Source organism: Bactrocera latifrons, unplaced genomic scaffold, assembly GCF_001853355.1.
Source record: "Bactrocera latifrons isolate USDA-ARS-PBARC rearing strain unplaced genomic scaffold, ASM185335v1 scaffold_26, whole genome shotgun sequence".
In the NCBI taxonomy this organism is placed as follows: domain Eukaryota; kingdom Metazoa; phylum Arthropoda; class Insecta; order Diptera; family Tephritidae; genus Bactrocera; species Bactrocera latifrons.
Window position 1 is genome coordinate 772074 of NW_017536185.1, and position 15837 is coordinate 787910.

A 15837-nucleotide genomic window follows, 5' to 3' on the forward strand; every position below is an offset into this window, starting at 1 on the left:
CTGAAGAAAAATACACGATACTGGAATAGAGTTTTCTGGAATGACGAAACTAAGTTCACGGAAAATCATACGTATGACGTCCTCCCACATGGCGTTGAACCCCAATTACACTATGAAAACAGGAAAACATGGTGGCGGATCTGTTATGGCTTGGGGAGCCTTTTCCTCTCGTGGTGTTGGCCCAATTATGCTTGTTCAAGGGATAATGGACCAACATCAACATAAAACCTTTTGGAGAATGTAATGGAACCATATTCCTTTGAGAATATGCCAGTCCATTACATTTTCCAGCACGATAATGACCATAAGTACGCTTCAAGGTTAGTGAAAAGCTGGCTTTCGGAAAAGAATATTGATGTTTTGGATTGGCCTCCGCAAAGTCCTGATCTCAACCCAGTTGAAAACTTATGGGCAATTGTGAAACGAGATGTTAAGGACAAAAGACCGCGAAATAATGACGAGTTGTTTCAAATGGTTCAACAAAGTTGGAATAGACAATGTTGTTAAAAATAAGGTATATCCTACAAAGTACTTAAATTTAATAAATTTTTCCAATTTTATATAAATATTTTTATGTTTTTACTGTCGTTTCTAATTATATGACCAAATTGAATTTGGTGTTCTTTGTGTTTACCTCATTTTCTTAAAAATAGAATTAATGTTGTTGTTTTTTTATGTTATACTCAAATAAAATGTGTTACTTTGCAGATTCCATATTATAATTTTAAAGTGGCATTCTAAATTTTTTAAATAAGTTAAGAAAACTATATGCAGCAAAGTCGTTTCTAATTATGAGACCACCACTGTATATCCTTTTTATAACTAATTTATCAGAATCTGATATCGGACCACCATAGCATATAGCTAGTATACAAACTGAACAATCGGAATCAAATACTTGTTCTGATCGAAACACTATAGGTTATATTTGTCATACAAACTGGCGGATCAAAATATAGCCCTTGTATGGCTGTGGCATGTTATAAATACATACTTGTATGTATGTATGAAATAACATTATTTTAAAAAAATACCAATTTGTAAAAATAAACTTTTAACCAAAACAGAATTTGTAACATTTTTGTATTTTAATTTTATTCATATGTAGTTTTGTCTTTACACTTTGCAGATATTCGCATGTGAAATTTTGTGTACATGTATTACATAGAATTGAGAATATTCCACACAATAGAGTATTAAATGTTAAGTATTCGAATGTTGCAAGTACATTATTATGTATGTCTTAAGTTATGCACCTCAAAAAGAAGTAAATAATATCGTTCGTAGCAAAAATAAATTGAATGATGATTAGTCTTATTTTATAAATGAGAACAAAAGTCAACAAAAAAACATATATAAATATGTAAATAATCTCATATTATAATAAATCTTATGAAAATAAGTTTGTGAATAAGCAAATATATATCTTTGGTATATTAAGGAAATATGTAGGCATGTGTATATATAAACAACCAATACACCGATAATTAAAATTTTAGTAAGATTTGACACCGTGTGAGAGTTAATTTTTTTAAACACAATATAGAGAGTTTTATTTTTAGTTTGACTTATATAAATATTAAATGATAATTGCACAAAAATAGTGAACTCTTAATTTTGGAATTAAATGTCTTTGTTGAGTCTTTAACTTACACTTTTCAAATATACATCATATTATTTAAACAAAAATTATATTTAAACAAAATCGAGAGCTCCTAACTTGAAGTCTTTGGTTAACGTTACTCGGCAAGAATCTGACTTCCATTTCATAAACTTTCAACGATATCTCAAATGTCATCTGTTCTTTTGTTCATAACAAAAATATACTTCAATACATGACTCGCATCAGTAGCTGCACAAAAAAAAATTCAAAAATTATACGTTTTTCTATCTTTGTTTTAAATGTTAACAAGATAGCTAGCTTATTTATAATTGTACATGTGTGCGAATTATCTCTTAAAATTAAATTAACACTGTGATGGAATGCCTTGAGTGATTGAGTTTTCTAGCACAATGTGACAATCATCCAGTGGTTCGAGTATTTGAATTAGAAATGTTAGAAGATTTTTGCGTCGAAGAAAGCTTTCCTCTTCATACATCTCATGAGTGATTTTCGTCATAGCCATGGGTTTTATCATGCGTGTTAGCAAATGTTCACTTTATATAATAAAAATAATTAGAGTAATTAGTAAATTCCTTTACACATATGGATACAAAAAATAATATTGGTTTATGACTCGATATTGACTTCAAAAGACATTCAGGAATTTCTAAGGCTTTTTGGAGAACGATTCAATTGCCCTAAACTTTCATAAAACGGTGTTACACTCCAGCTTACCGTAAACTCAGACAAATTAGCAACTGAAATTTGCCATCTTTTCCCAGTTGACTGCCGGCCGCGTTTATCTCGTCTATTAAATGTACATAGTATCGCCAAATGGCAGACAATTCACGCCGTTGCAAACTATTTGCGCCACTACCATCACTAAATGATGAATCCATACTAGATGCGGAGTCATCCAATTGTTGGTGTAGCTGTTGTTGCTGTTCCTGTTGCAAGTACTGCTCGAATTGTTCCTTAATTTTAGCTAAATAAAAAAGATATTAACCAATGTAGCGTTAAAAAATATGACTTTGGCTTACAAAAGTAATCCCATATATAAAGATTCTTCCCAAAGAAACGAATTGAACGAAATCCGCATAAGAATACACGCTCAAGACATTTCACTAAGCCATCATCGCCGCAAAGCAAGTTCGTTAATGTTCCGACATCACGATCGCGACTCGGCTTATAATGCCACTTAACGATAACATTCACACAATTGCCCAACTGATGTTGCAATTCAGAGGTGGGAACTGTATCTTGCCGTTGAATGCTTGGGCTGCGGGTGCGTGGTGGCGTATGATTGGTTACGGTCGGCATTTCGGGATTCTTAGAGCTTGTTGAGGCGCGTTGTCCAACTAGTAAACGTTCAGTGGAGTCATCATCGACTCCTTTGCCAAGCCAACGACCACAAGGAAATCTGGGTTTTTGGTAAAAGTTAGAGCAAATTTATAAAAAAAAAAAAAATATAACAGTTGAGTTTCGTACTTATAGGTGTGGCCTGTAACTTCATTACGCATAACCACATGCTCCACTAGCCATTTGTGAGTAGGTCCCGAGTTATCGTGGCCAATGCGCATCGTTGTCAATAAACCGAGATTCTTGTACTGTATTAAGATTTTAACTTTGTCATTGAAAATGATTATTTAAAAGAAAAGAAAACTCACATGAAAAATAAACTCCAGCGAACCTTTGGGTACTGGAACACGCTGTGTCTCATTCATAGTACCCGATACAATTATCCAAACATTACTGGAAGTATGATAGGATCCATATTTACGTGATGGAAAAATCACGACTCGATATGGCAGCTCTAAAAGGAAATACAATTTTGTGTTTGGTTACAAATTGCTTTAAAATTGCTCATAGTATGAGCTTATTTACTTGTTGTTGGATAGGTATTGGTGAATGAGAAGTAATCCACTGTATTTAGTGTGAGTAGGTGATATAAGAATTGTTCCTTTTCTTCTTCACAACGCAGGAAAGCATTGCGTTTGTATAGTGAACGAAGCAATGAGTCCTCCGAAAGTAAGGTTCTAAAATGACGCGATAGCAATTTTTTCTCAAGGGAGAGCCGCACCCAGGCGCGTGTGTAGCCGATGTGTGTTTTTATATCCGCCATAGCCAGAACATTCCTAAAAATTTAATAACATCAAATATTTATAAAATTACTGTTAAATTATTTAATTATAACGTACTTAACATCGAACTCCAATGACTCTGGCAAGGGGCATAATTGTTCGAGACCTACAAATTTATTACGATCACGCGAACGACTGCGATTTGGACTGGGTGGATTGTCGACATCGGTTTGGAAAGTAGACAAATCTGCGAAAATGTAAAATTATGATAAATTTATTTTCATCTAGTTGTGCAAATACTCACAATCCATTCGCTTGCGCATCACATTCCAGGCAAGCGCTATATGAAAAATATTATTATTGTAAAGTGACAAATTTTTAGTATATTCTTTTTGTCCACTAACCGGGTGTTGTACCGGCGTAACTGCCACTGCCAATTTTGTTGCCTCCAAGCGCTTTGGAAGCAGGATTTGTTATCGTCGTAGTGCTATTATTGGCTCGAGCATCTTGCAATTCCAGGTACGCCTGCAAATGACACCACAATGCCGATTTACCTTGCTTCGACTGTAGACCATGCGACCAAATCTTCTCCAGTAAATCACACAAAGAAGCAATTAGGGTATTCTCTTCAATACCATCGCCTTTAAGACCCAATGCCACAGCTTCTGTGCCCATTTTCTCTAAAAGCATACGTTTCGTCTTCGATTTGATGTCCTAAAATTGAGTAAATCTTGGTGTTTTCATTTACCTTAAGTACAAATTAACCTATTTACTTTGAGTAGGCGTTCCACAAAGGTCCAATTAGCCTGTGCCAGTAAAGCCGGACTCACCTCAGCTGTTGACAGATTTGCTGATAGACGGTTCATCTGTTTCTGGTCTATTGATATTTCTTTGGCTCGCCATTTATTACCGTTCTTTACACGCCGCAAACTGTTGCCTCTGTAAAAATAAATATCACGCGAGAGAAAAAAAACGAGAAAGAAAAAAGGAAAAAAAAAATACGCGAATTTGTGGCAACATTTTTGAAAGTTAGTTGGGTAAGTCAATTAGAATTTCTTATTAGGTAATGTTGTTATGAGGGACAGTCAAATTTCTATGGGTATAAGGTTTAAAAACAAAAAGATACAGTTAATATAAATTATTCCACATTAAATATTTTGTTGTTTTAGTTAAAAAAAAAAATTAGACTTAGTAACAGCTTATATAGCCTAAGGTTCTCTATTCTTAAGTATACACATATTTGTTTAGGCATTGATAGACATTTTCAATTATTTATCTTAAATATTTGTTTGTAATTTCGAATTCAGAATTGGAACTATTGTTTTGAACCTTTATCTGACATGAATTAAAGCGTCTTTAAACTTCCTTCAGTTTTTATAAATATTGCTTATAATGTTGTTAGCAAATGTTAAAAATATGGAAAGATAAGTTTTATGATTATATTCACCGAATTATGAGTATGATATAAGCAACAATTGGAAAACTAGCTAAGGAAATTCAACATATATTTTTCATATCACTAGTTCAAAAAACTTACTAGGTATAGTAATAATTTTTAATTGGCATGCCAACAAAAAAAAAATGACTTTACTCAATAGTTAAAACGCATTAAATTTTATTATCATTAACAGTTAATTTAACAAATGAACAAAAAATATAAATGTTCACAGAAATATCATTGGAAGACCTTCGTTTTTTAATCTTTAAAGATTTTCTATTCAAATATTATTTCTGACTACATAAAAAAAATTAATAGTAGTTCTTAATACATAGTAAAATAATATCAATCTGCAGAGATTTGCAGTAAAAAATAAATATTTTCCAGATTTGTGACGCAACTACTTAGTAGTGCTGGTTTAGTATTAGAAATACGAGTGAAATAAAAAAATCAATTAATTACATTACAACTCTTATACACTACTATGCACATTATCATTTTATTTATAGTATAATTATACTAACACAAGCTGAGCATTTGAGCATCTAAAATATTATATGATACACAATGAACAAAAAGGGTAAACGCCTATGTGGGTGTGCGTTGTAGAAATAAACAAACGAAGATTTTTAACCCTTGAAATTCGTGCATGTTAAATTGTATATTTTAGAAGGTTTTCATATATTTATATACATCTACAACACGACAACAACGACAACACTACCTCGAAGCACACTCCTGATTTAGCACGGACTTTTCAAGTATGGGAAAACTACGAAAATATGCAGCTCTATTGGAGAGTATCTCACTGGGCGGTGTTACTTCAATGTCGATGCAATGTAAACGTTTCTCGAATACCTGTTGCGCCTCTTGTGACATAACGCAAGGCTCATAGCTGGTAGCGCAAATCATATTCTCTCCATGCCGCTTTCTACCAAACAAAAAAAAAAAACAACAAAATTAACCGATGGAGGAACTAAAAATCAGCGATATAAAAGAGTCACCTTAGGAGTTTCACTCGTTGATCGAATATGCGTAAATTTACATCTGGCTCCTTCTCCCACATAGCGAGGATTTTGTTGTCGATTAATGTTGCAAACATTTGAGATTCGAGAAAGCGAGACAAAAACGCCCGATGATGTTCTGGTTGGTCGGATAAAAATGAGGACTTATCAAAATTTTGCAAACTTTCACGATTCGAAATCCACTCGTCACGTGCTTGATTCGGGTAGATAACAAAAAATTCATATGCGTAAAACATGTGTACGAAACGATTAAGAAATGTTTCGCGCAACGCATTATTTATACGCAAGTCCTGATAGTATTGCTCTTCCAGTGACAATATAGTTGTTGGTTTTGTGTCCCTGCGTGCAGCCGCTGCAGCTTTGGTTGGTGACATTGTTGCATCGACGACATCGTCGTTGAGTGAACCAGCTCCAGGTGATTGTGTACGCACACCTTTACGACGAAGAAAGTCTGCTATGCGTGGTACATGGTCGATTTTCGAGGGATGTGCGATGAGTGGTTGGTATTCGATATGATGACTAATCCCATTATCTGTACCAGTTGCACTGCCATGACCGCTATCGGCCAGCGTATAAACAGTCTCTTGCAATTGATTGAAGCGTTCCTTGCTTCGTCGAGCCGCTTGTATACCCGACGGCAGCGTGCAACTACTTATCATAACGTCGTGATCACGTGTCGCATAACCATTTTTGAGTATTGGTTCATATGAACGATCTCTTTCTATTTCGAATTTGTCCAAAATTGATATAATTTCTGCCATGAAATCAATTTTATGTGGAAAAACTGGCAACTCTTCCGGCAGTTGTATGATTTTCTTATCTATATCGACAAAACAAAGTGTTGCCTCACTACCGATCTTATTAGCGGACTCACAATCGGCATGAAGACCCATGACAAATGGGACGGGAGCATCCAAAAAGTGATGGAGGGCAGCAGGTAGTATAGGAGCATACACATGGGGCCATACAAATGGAAATAGAATTGAAGTAATGCACTCACCAACGATCATTAACTTCTGATGATCTAAATGTGGTAAATAAATAAATTTTCAAACTGGATTGTAATCGAGTGGTTTTAGAGGTATGCGTACCATTTGAACGCAATAGAACTTGATTTTCGAGAAGAACACAGGTTAACAATTGTATTACGCATTCCACTCCAAGGTATGTAAATAACAAACGTAATGGAAAGTCCAGTAATGGCAGTTCTGTGCTTGACTCGGGTCGTTGCAGTACTACAGCTAAGGGTGGCAAGTGCGGCTCTGAAGGAGGCAAGTAAATTCTTATAGATTTCCCCGACTGTGGCAACATTACTTCGTACAAAATATTGTACACATAGGATTCGAGACTTATGCCAGGTCCTGGTTGACGTGGAAGACATCTGAAAGAGAAAGAGATAATAAAATTGTAATTTTGTATAAAGCAAATTTCATTATTCAAAATTACGTACTTATAAAGGTTACTGAGAAAAACTTGAGCAGCGAATGCATACGGAACTTGACATATTAGTGAGATACTTTTGGCGACAAACAATTTATCTTTTGCAATGTCATAGTAACTTTGTGCTGATTGAGGTGCTTGTCCGGCTACTTTGAAATGCCGCGGAAGAGATCGACTTACAGGACTCTCCCTTACACGGCCAAGCGAATGAGTTTGTTGGCCGCTTGACAACTCCGTTATAAACATGGACTGCCGAATAGTAAAAGATATTAATCAAATCGTATTTTAATATTATTTAAACGTAGAATACCTGCAATGTGTGCATAGCACTACATATATTGCGATTCCGTATTTCTTCATAGAACACTACACTAAAACCATAACAGCGTTTTCCATCTTCTCTAGTAGTTGCAAAGGAGTGAAATTTCGGTTCAATATCATGTTTCTGAGTTCGGAAGCGCAACCCTTGGGGCAGTGAAAGCTGAAATCATATTAAATTATTAAATATATGTATGTATGTATTTATACAAATATAAAAATGTTTTATATGGGCACAGACACATATCATACAGAATATAAATCGATGGTATAATACTTTTTTAAACTACTTGTATTAACATTTTAGGTTATCTGGAAGAACACAACTAATATTCGTGTTTACTTATTTATTCGGAATTCATGCAGACTATTTGTAAACATTCCAAATTTCAATATTTCCTTTAAGAAATTTTATTCAGAATTTTTTTTACATTTTTATATTATTTTTTTTTCTTTATGAAACTTGGAATTTGAAACTATTTCCTTAATTTATTTTCGTCTACATACGTTGCCCAGAAAATTTGTTGGTAGTTTATCTCAATACTGTAGATTACAATATGAAACTTTTGCTACGTCTTGTACAGCACTGTTGAATTTAAGTAATTTAATCTTTAATTGAAATCAATTGAGGTCAGCTTTGTGTAATAAACCGATACATGTACATACATAAATAGACTGCAAGAATGTACACATACACATACATATACATATGTGTATTTTTTTGTGCCCATTCACATATGTATATAGGATATACATTTATATTTATGAAAGATGCTCTTTAATGCAAACAACCAAATAGTCTTATTTAATTATACATATCTAATTACTTACCATACAAATACCATGTGCATCAAAGGGATTCCATGGAACATTTTCGGGGTAGTGCGCCAATGGCTTCGACTTATAGGCTCGATCCAGAGGCGAACAGTGCAAATTATCACCTTAAATAGCAAGTAAGCAAGAATTAAAAAATTGTGGTGAAAATTATTAGCACGTATCACATTAAGGATACTGATTTTGATTATACATCTATTACAATTGATCATGCACCTGCAAAACGATCCGGCTCTAAGCCAGTATCTAAGTCCAATCCACATATCACAAAATAGTCGGCGAATCGGGAATATTGTGGATCTGATTCTCGTTTCAGCTGGCTAAGTTCGTGGGAACTCATCTCACCGGGTGAAGTTGGAGATGTGGCCACGCGATCAACCTTTGTCTCGCTAGAAGCAACTTCATTCCGATGGCTACAGCTAACAGTATTTTTACTACCACTTGCACCATTATTACTGCTGTTATTATACTTTCTCATGACCACTTTACTGGCCAGCTGAATATTGCTTGTTGGCGCGGATGTGCCCGTTGGCGAATTTTGATGTGGTTGTTGATCGGCAAGCATTAAATTCGTCATTCGTTGAATATTGTTCTCCGTCGTCATAGTATCACTATACATACATACACTGCCTCCCAAATCACTGACAGTCCAAGCAATGTCAGTTGCTTTGACTGAGCAATAAGGCCCCAGGCAAAGTTAAGGAGATTTTCAAGGACACAAATGTAGTTTATTAATAAGTGAACGATTTTTTAAATATAATTATTACATGTGCGGTAATTTTCCTTTGTTTAATTATTTCTGGAAATATTGATTTTTCTGCAAGTACAAAAGGAATGAACAAAGCACAACAAAAGTACACAAATTGTTAAAAATTTGCCAACTGGTTATAAAATTAGAAATTTCTTTTCTTACATGTATGTATATTGCGTACGTAGTTTGTGTTTATTTGTTGTTGGCAGCAGCAAATGGTTTGTTGTTGTGGCTGGTCCAATTGACTCAAATATTGTTGAATTTTCTATTTCCTTCTGCCTCTTCTGCGCTTGCCTCTTTCGTTTCGGTTTCATCAAATACACAATAAACATTTTCACTTTGCCAAATTTTTGATCACAAACAACGCGTGTTTATTTCAGTTTATCAATTAAAATGCAATTTTCATATTTATTTCGTGTTATATTTTTTATATGATTATTTTTCTTAAAATCGGAGAAAGCTTCCCCATACAAATTAATTTACTTCAGCAACCATCGCTAGATGGCAGTAAAATAAATGAAGGTTTAGACTATAAAGATTAAATATTCCATTAATTGTGCGAACGAGTACAGATAAATACTAGAACGCGGTTCATAAATGAAAATACGACAAAATCCATACTGATTTATTTCGAGGTAAGTATAAACTTAAAAAAAAGATTATAAACATATTTTTTATTAAAAATTTTCCTCATATGTATATGTACTCATATATCCGTTGTTCTATTGAATATTTTGTTAGTAAAATATTTTACAACTCTGGTTTTCAATAGCAACCCTTCTGATAGTTTTTGTTCAGTGGTCGGTTTTTCATCGCAAAAATAACTTGGTGCCGCTAATATTTTGTGATGAGTTTTTCCGCTTAACATTTTATTGAAAGTTAATAATTGTATTAGTTTTCAGAATAAACTTAAATTCGTAAATCTTAATAGAATAATATCAATTAAATTTCGATACTTTGGGCATCCGTGCAGTTAAGCTGTCGCACGGTGCCCATGTGGAAAATTGATTACATTTCAAGCTTGACGACTCTTGAAATACGCAAACTAGTTTAAAGAATGGCTGGTGGAAACCAAGCGCGCGTCATTCAAGTGACGAATATTGCACCCCAAGCCACGAAAGATCAAATGCAAACATTGTTTGGTAATATTGGGAAAATTGAAGAAATCCGTCTATACCCAACTGTGCGTGATGTGTCCTGTCCCGTGCAATCACGCATTTGCTATGTTAAGTATGCGGAAAGTAGCTGTGTTCCAGTAGCTCAACATCTAACTAACACTGTATTTATTGATCGAGCACTAATTGTCATACCTGTGCTGGCAATTCCTGAAGAATATCGCGCATTGGAGATGTCCAAAAATGGGACAATCGTACCGGGACTACAAAAGCCGGATTCAAAGTTGCCTCCAGAAGTGATCAATCGCATTGAAGGCCAGTCTCCACAACAGGTTAGTATGTATATGTTTATTCTTGTAATTACTAACAGATTTTGATAATTATAGGTTATAAAAACGTATGATCCTAAATTGTTGGACAACAATTTGCCCGAATATCCAGCATTGCCATCGTTTTATGACGCTAGAAAAATTGAAGAAATACGCAGAACAATAATCGTATGTGATGTGAAGAATGAATGGCGTCTTGACGATTTAATGGAATGTTTTCAACGTGCGGGTGAAGTAAAATACGCAAGGTGGGCGGAGAAAGATGGTAAAACTTATTGCATGATCGAATTCTGCGATCAACCAAGTATTATACATGCTCTTAAAATGCAAGGACACGAATTCAAGGGGGGATATTTAAATGTATATCATTCAACTGATTCCATAACCAAGCCAGAAGCAAAATCAAATGAGGCAGCACAGGCAGAAATCGAAGAGGCAATGACTATTGTAAAAGAAGCTCAAAATATGATTTCAGCTGCAATTGATCCCGTAATTGGTATGTTGGCTAAGGACAAGCGTCGACGTTCCCGCTCACGTTCAAGATCTCGTGATCGGCGCACTAGTCGTTCGCGTTCACATCGTTCACGCTCCAGACGTCGTTCTCGGTCTCGTACTCGTAAACGCTCCCGTAGCAAGTCCAAACGACGTTCTCGCTCGCATTCTCGTGGTTCACGTTCACGCAAACGCTCCAGGTCACGAAAACGGTCTCGATCTCGTCGTAAGAGTCGGTCTCGCTCACGTTCTAAAAGGAGATCTAGGTCCCGCGACCGTCGTGCCAAACGTTCTCGTTCACGTCATCGTCGTAGTACCTCGAGATCGCGTCGTTCCCGATCTCGTACTAAACGTTCTCGCTCTCGTGAGCGCAAGCGTTCGCACCGTACTCGTGATGAGAAACGTTCCCGTTCTTCGCGGTCACGCAGCAAACGTCATTCGCCATCTCCATCAACACGGTCACGTTCGAGTCGCAGTAAAGATATTGTTCCACCAACAAAATCGTCTTCGTCTAAGCGACGTTCGCGTACTCCTGATCGCAAATTAAAACCTATTTCAGAAGATTTAGAAGTAAAAAGCACACGATCAAGTGTGGACTCCAAGTCTCGCAAATCTGTTAGCGTGGAAAAATCAGACAACATGGATATATCTAATTCACCATAACTATCCTTTTAGTAATTGAATGAACATGTCACTCTTAAGTTAAAGTTTAAATATTCGAATTTCTTCTGTATAATAATTTATATTTGATGTATAATAATTTATGCTCTAACATATTATACTATTTTATACAGAATTCAATATTTCAAGAATATACTGTTTGAGAAATTTTATTTTCCCCCGACAAAGCTTATACAATAAAGAACGCACTCTACCATCCGCCACATTTTCTATTTTGTTTTATTTTAACAAATCTACAAAATGACAACTCTTCTTCTTGAGCAAATTAATTTAAAAAGTACAGCATAGACACATTTTATAAATATTTGTTTTGTTCAAAAATTATCAACTTTGCACTAGTCATTGAAATATTAGAGATCTGTAGCCAAATTACATATTTAATTGTATTTCTTATTAAAAATAAATCGCGTTGCATGTAATATTTAAAAACGTTGCTGAAAATTTTGTTGTTGATTGAACATCATTTGTTGTTGCTGCTGTTGTTGATGATGAAAATCTTGCGTTTGTTGCACTTGCTGTTGCTGTTGACCAGGACCAGCTGGCCCCGATAAACGAACTCTTTTAGCATTTGGTTCTTGCTGTTGTTGCTGCTGCTGTTGTTGTTGTTGTTGTCTTTTGTTGTCGGCTTTATCTTCTTGGTCATCATCTGTTAAAAATTCTCTCTTCGGATAAGGAATAGGGGTACCCGCAAAAACGTCTTGAGTAGGCAGTGGATCTTCTTGGAAGTAAGGATCTTGCATAGCTTGTTCTGAAGTGATGCGTTTATTAGGATCCATAAGCAGAAGTTTCTGTAAAAGATGGAATGCTTTGCTATCTGGTTTAATTTTGTGGCGTTCCATATATTTAGCTAAAGAGCAAGTTGAATAAGTTGAGCGCTTGAAATCTTTTATTAGAGTATGATGCTCAGGCATTTTTTTGATGTCCTCCCAATCCTTGTCTTGCGGAAATCCCATTACATTGAAGATACGATCCAGTTGATCATGGTGATATGGATTACTAGTTTTAATATCTTCTTGTCTACAATGAAAAATAGGCTCGGACGTAAGCAATTCGGCGAAAATGCAACCAATTGCCCAAATATCAATTGCTTTAGTGTAATGACGCGCACCTAATAGCAGTTCTGGTGCCCGATACCAAAATGTTACAACTACTGGATCTAAATCTGCTAACGGTTTAAGTGGCGCGTTAAACAGACGAGCAAATCCCATATCTGCAATTTTTACGCGTCCCCTCTCATTACCATCACCCATAACTAAAATATTTGCCGGCTTTAGATCTCGATGTAAAACCCAGTTACTGTGCAAATAGTGTATCCCATCCAAAATTTGATACAGTAAACTTTTCACCATTCCTCTCGGTACAATTACTTGCTTCTTGGCGGCTTTAGCAGCACGATGAAACTTAATAATGTGCCATAAATCGTGCTCAGCGTAATCTATTAAAAGAAATACTTTACGGTCGTTGTGAGAAAGGAACACCCGAATCAATGTGATTACATTTTGATGTTTGAGTTCTCGAAGAAGTGCGATTTCTCGACATGCAGACATGGATAAACCAGTTCCATCTATCTGCTTCAGTGCGTATTCTTTGCCGTCAGTACGCTCCTTCCATTTTGCTTTGTAAACATGTCCATACGTACCGCGTCCTACCTTACAGCCTTCGTAGTTGAAGAGGTCCTCCACTTTCGTTCGTTCCATTTGCGTTTTCATCTTAAAATCGTAATCCATTGCAAAATATTAAGTAAATGTTTTAATGAAAAGTATTAGTTAGGCACGTTAAACTGAATTCATAACTTATATTTTTGCTATACTGGCGTCTATCAGCTGTTTCACCGGCTGTCAAATGTATGACAATTAAGAAACTGTTCTCAAGAATAGTTAGAACTGCTTCAAGATTAATCGATTACAACACACCACCTGTCAAAGGCGCATGGTTATCAAATAAATAAATATATTCGAAAGGATTATAAAYAAATATACGAAATAAATTTAAATCCTGGTTGAAAGGGGAACTACAAATTAATAAACATGGGAAAAGTCAAGAAAAACATCCGCATGAAAGCCAAGGCTGCAGTATCAAAAGCTGCTACTGCCACCACCAACATTAAATCAAAAATACAAAATGTTGGCAAGAAAGATGATACGAGTGTCCTCGAGGACAAACTTCTCCTAACTAAGACGCCTACCAAGAAAAAAGCAATTACCAAACGCGAGAAGGTGCGCCAGAAACATAAACATCTAATGAATAAATTCGCACTGATAAAAAAGCAACGTAAAGAGGAAGCAGCGCGCAAAAAAAGAGAAAAGACGGCGGTTATAGGTGACTTGAAACCCCTAAAAGATGCATTACCCTCCTTAGATGAACTATTTAAATTAAGTAAACAATCTGATATTAAAACGGGAATCAAACACATCGATGAGCCGAAATGTAAGGAGAATCTAAAAGATGATAAGAAATTGAATGTTAAGCAAAAGTTGAAGAAAAAGAAGGAGAAATTTGTACGACAAGTTAGCTCTTATCAGGCCCTTCTCAAGGATCCAGATTTTAAGAAAAATCCTCGTGATGCAATTTCCTATCATATAAAATATACACGTGGACTTATAGATTAATAAAGTAGAACTAACTATATACATACATATTATATGTATACATACATTGTGTTTAAAAACATATATTAACCTTTATACTATACATCGTCCCTTTTTTCTTGTATTAAATTGATTGTTAAAATATTGCAATCGTTAACTGACGGTTTCAGAATGTTACAATTTTTTATTGAATTTTTAATATCGTCGCAGAAATCAAACTAGAAAAATTCGATTTTATCATATCATTTATTTATACTAATCTTGGGGAYGAGAAGATTTTTGTAATGAGTTTTATCATTTATTTGGATTTCACTTCATTCTTACATGAGCCAAGTAATTGTTCTTAACTATTTTAGATCTACAAGCATATGAAACTTAATTTAGTATGGATGTATGTATGCTCTTGAGTAAATTAAATAAAATTAATTGTTTTTATCACTTAAAAAATTTCAGTAGTCAATCGTACCAGCAGATATGGCATTTTTATGCTTTGTACGTACCAAATAATCAATAAGGTAATTTTTGAATGCTATACGAAATTTTTGAGAAAAGCTCCAAACTTAAATAATTATTCATCAATATAAGACTTAAATGACTGTGCCGCAATATCAAAACTTTAACAATTAGTTTTTATTTTGGTTGAAAAGATTTTTTTGACAAAAATTTTATTAAAAAAGAAATAAGTTGTTTTAAAAATATTAAAATTTTTGCATCTAATGAAAGGTATGTACCATGTACGCTTATGTATATGTTATGTCATGTAAATGTATGTGTTTAGTTTTGTGAAATTATACAAAAACTGGGTTAAAAAAGTAACAGTAAAACATATTCTGGGCATAGGTTAAATACCCGCATAGTAGAATTAATGAAAAAATCGGTGTTATGAAAATTATATAAGCATGTATGTATGCTAATATTTTCAACTGAAAAACTTTGAATTTTGTTATAATTAAAATACCAATACGATATGAAATGTAAGGTGTTTCAACTCTAATTTTCGAAACCTGCTGTTAGGTAATCGAATTACTCGTAGTAGGTCTGCCTTAAGAAGTCGATTTAGGTGCGTGACAGGTTTTAGGTTCGTTTGATTTATTAAATACATAGTTAAATAAGGGTATAATAGCTAATTGTTTAACATATTG

General features: G+C 34.7%; 4 protein-coding genes across 5 annotated transcripts; 2 read left to right on the plus strand and 2 right to left on the minus strand.

Annotated features, from left to right (window-relative positions):
- Positions 1–1522: 1522 nt before the first annotated feature.
- LOC108969639 (DENN domain-containing protein 5B) lies at positions 1523–9550 on the minus strand. Of its 2 annotated transcripts, XM_018934485.1 has the most exons (17): positions 8956–9550; positions 8737–8846; positions 7898–8068; positions 7598–7836; positions 7239–7528; positions 6127–7171; positions 5847–6053; positions 4458–4623; positions 4089–4398; positions 3989–4024; positions 3802–3931; positions 3488–3738; positions 3271–3416; positions 3092–3210; positions 2644–3023; positions 2339–2588; positions 1523–2157 (listed from the first exon to the last, which is right to left on the minus strand). In XM_018934485.1, the coding sequence occupies exons 1-17, from the start codon at positions 9356–9358 to the stop codon at positions 1968–1970; spliced, it is 4443 nt and encodes a 1480-aa protein (XP_018790030.1). In that variant the 5' UTR covers positions 9359–9550; the 3' UTR covers positions 1523–1967. The 2 variants fall into 2 exon arrangements, with proteins under 2 accessions (XP_018790030.1, XP_018790031.1); XM_018934486.1 differs by lacking the exons at positions 8737–8846; positions 8956–9550 and adding an exon at positions 8413–8493 and having other exon boundaries at positions 1968–2157.
- A 732-nt stretch (positions 9551–10282) lies between these two features.
- Positions 10283–12310, plus strand: LOC108969613 (probable splicing factor, arginine/serine-rich 7). The gene is made up of 2 exons (XM_018934430.1): positions 10283–10937; positions 10992–12310. Exons 1-2 carry the CDS (start codon positions 10548–10550, stop codon positions 12087–12089), a joined length of 1488 nt encoding a protein of 495 aa, XP_018789975.1. The 5' UTR covers positions 10283–10547; the 3' UTR covers positions 12090–12310.
- Positions 12299–13931, minus strand: LOC108969615 (cyclin-dependent kinase 8). Its single transcript, XM_018934432.1, has one exon. It carries the CDS (start codon positions 13832–13834, stop codon positions 12530–12532), a length of 1305 nt encoding a protein of 434 aa, XP_018789977.1. The 5' UTR covers positions 13835–13931; the 3' UTR covers positions 12299–12529.
- Positions 13932–14010: 79 nt separating this feature from the next.
- LOC108969616 (protein FAM207A) lies at positions 14011–15138 on the plus strand. Its single transcript, XM_018934433.1, has one exon. It carries the CDS (start codon positions 14135–14137, stop codon positions 14714–14716), a length of 582 nt encoding a protein of 193 aa, XP_018789978.1. The 5' UTR covers positions 14011–14134; the 3' UTR covers positions 14717–15138.
- The last annotated feature ends 699 nt before the right edge of the window (positions 15139–15837 follow it).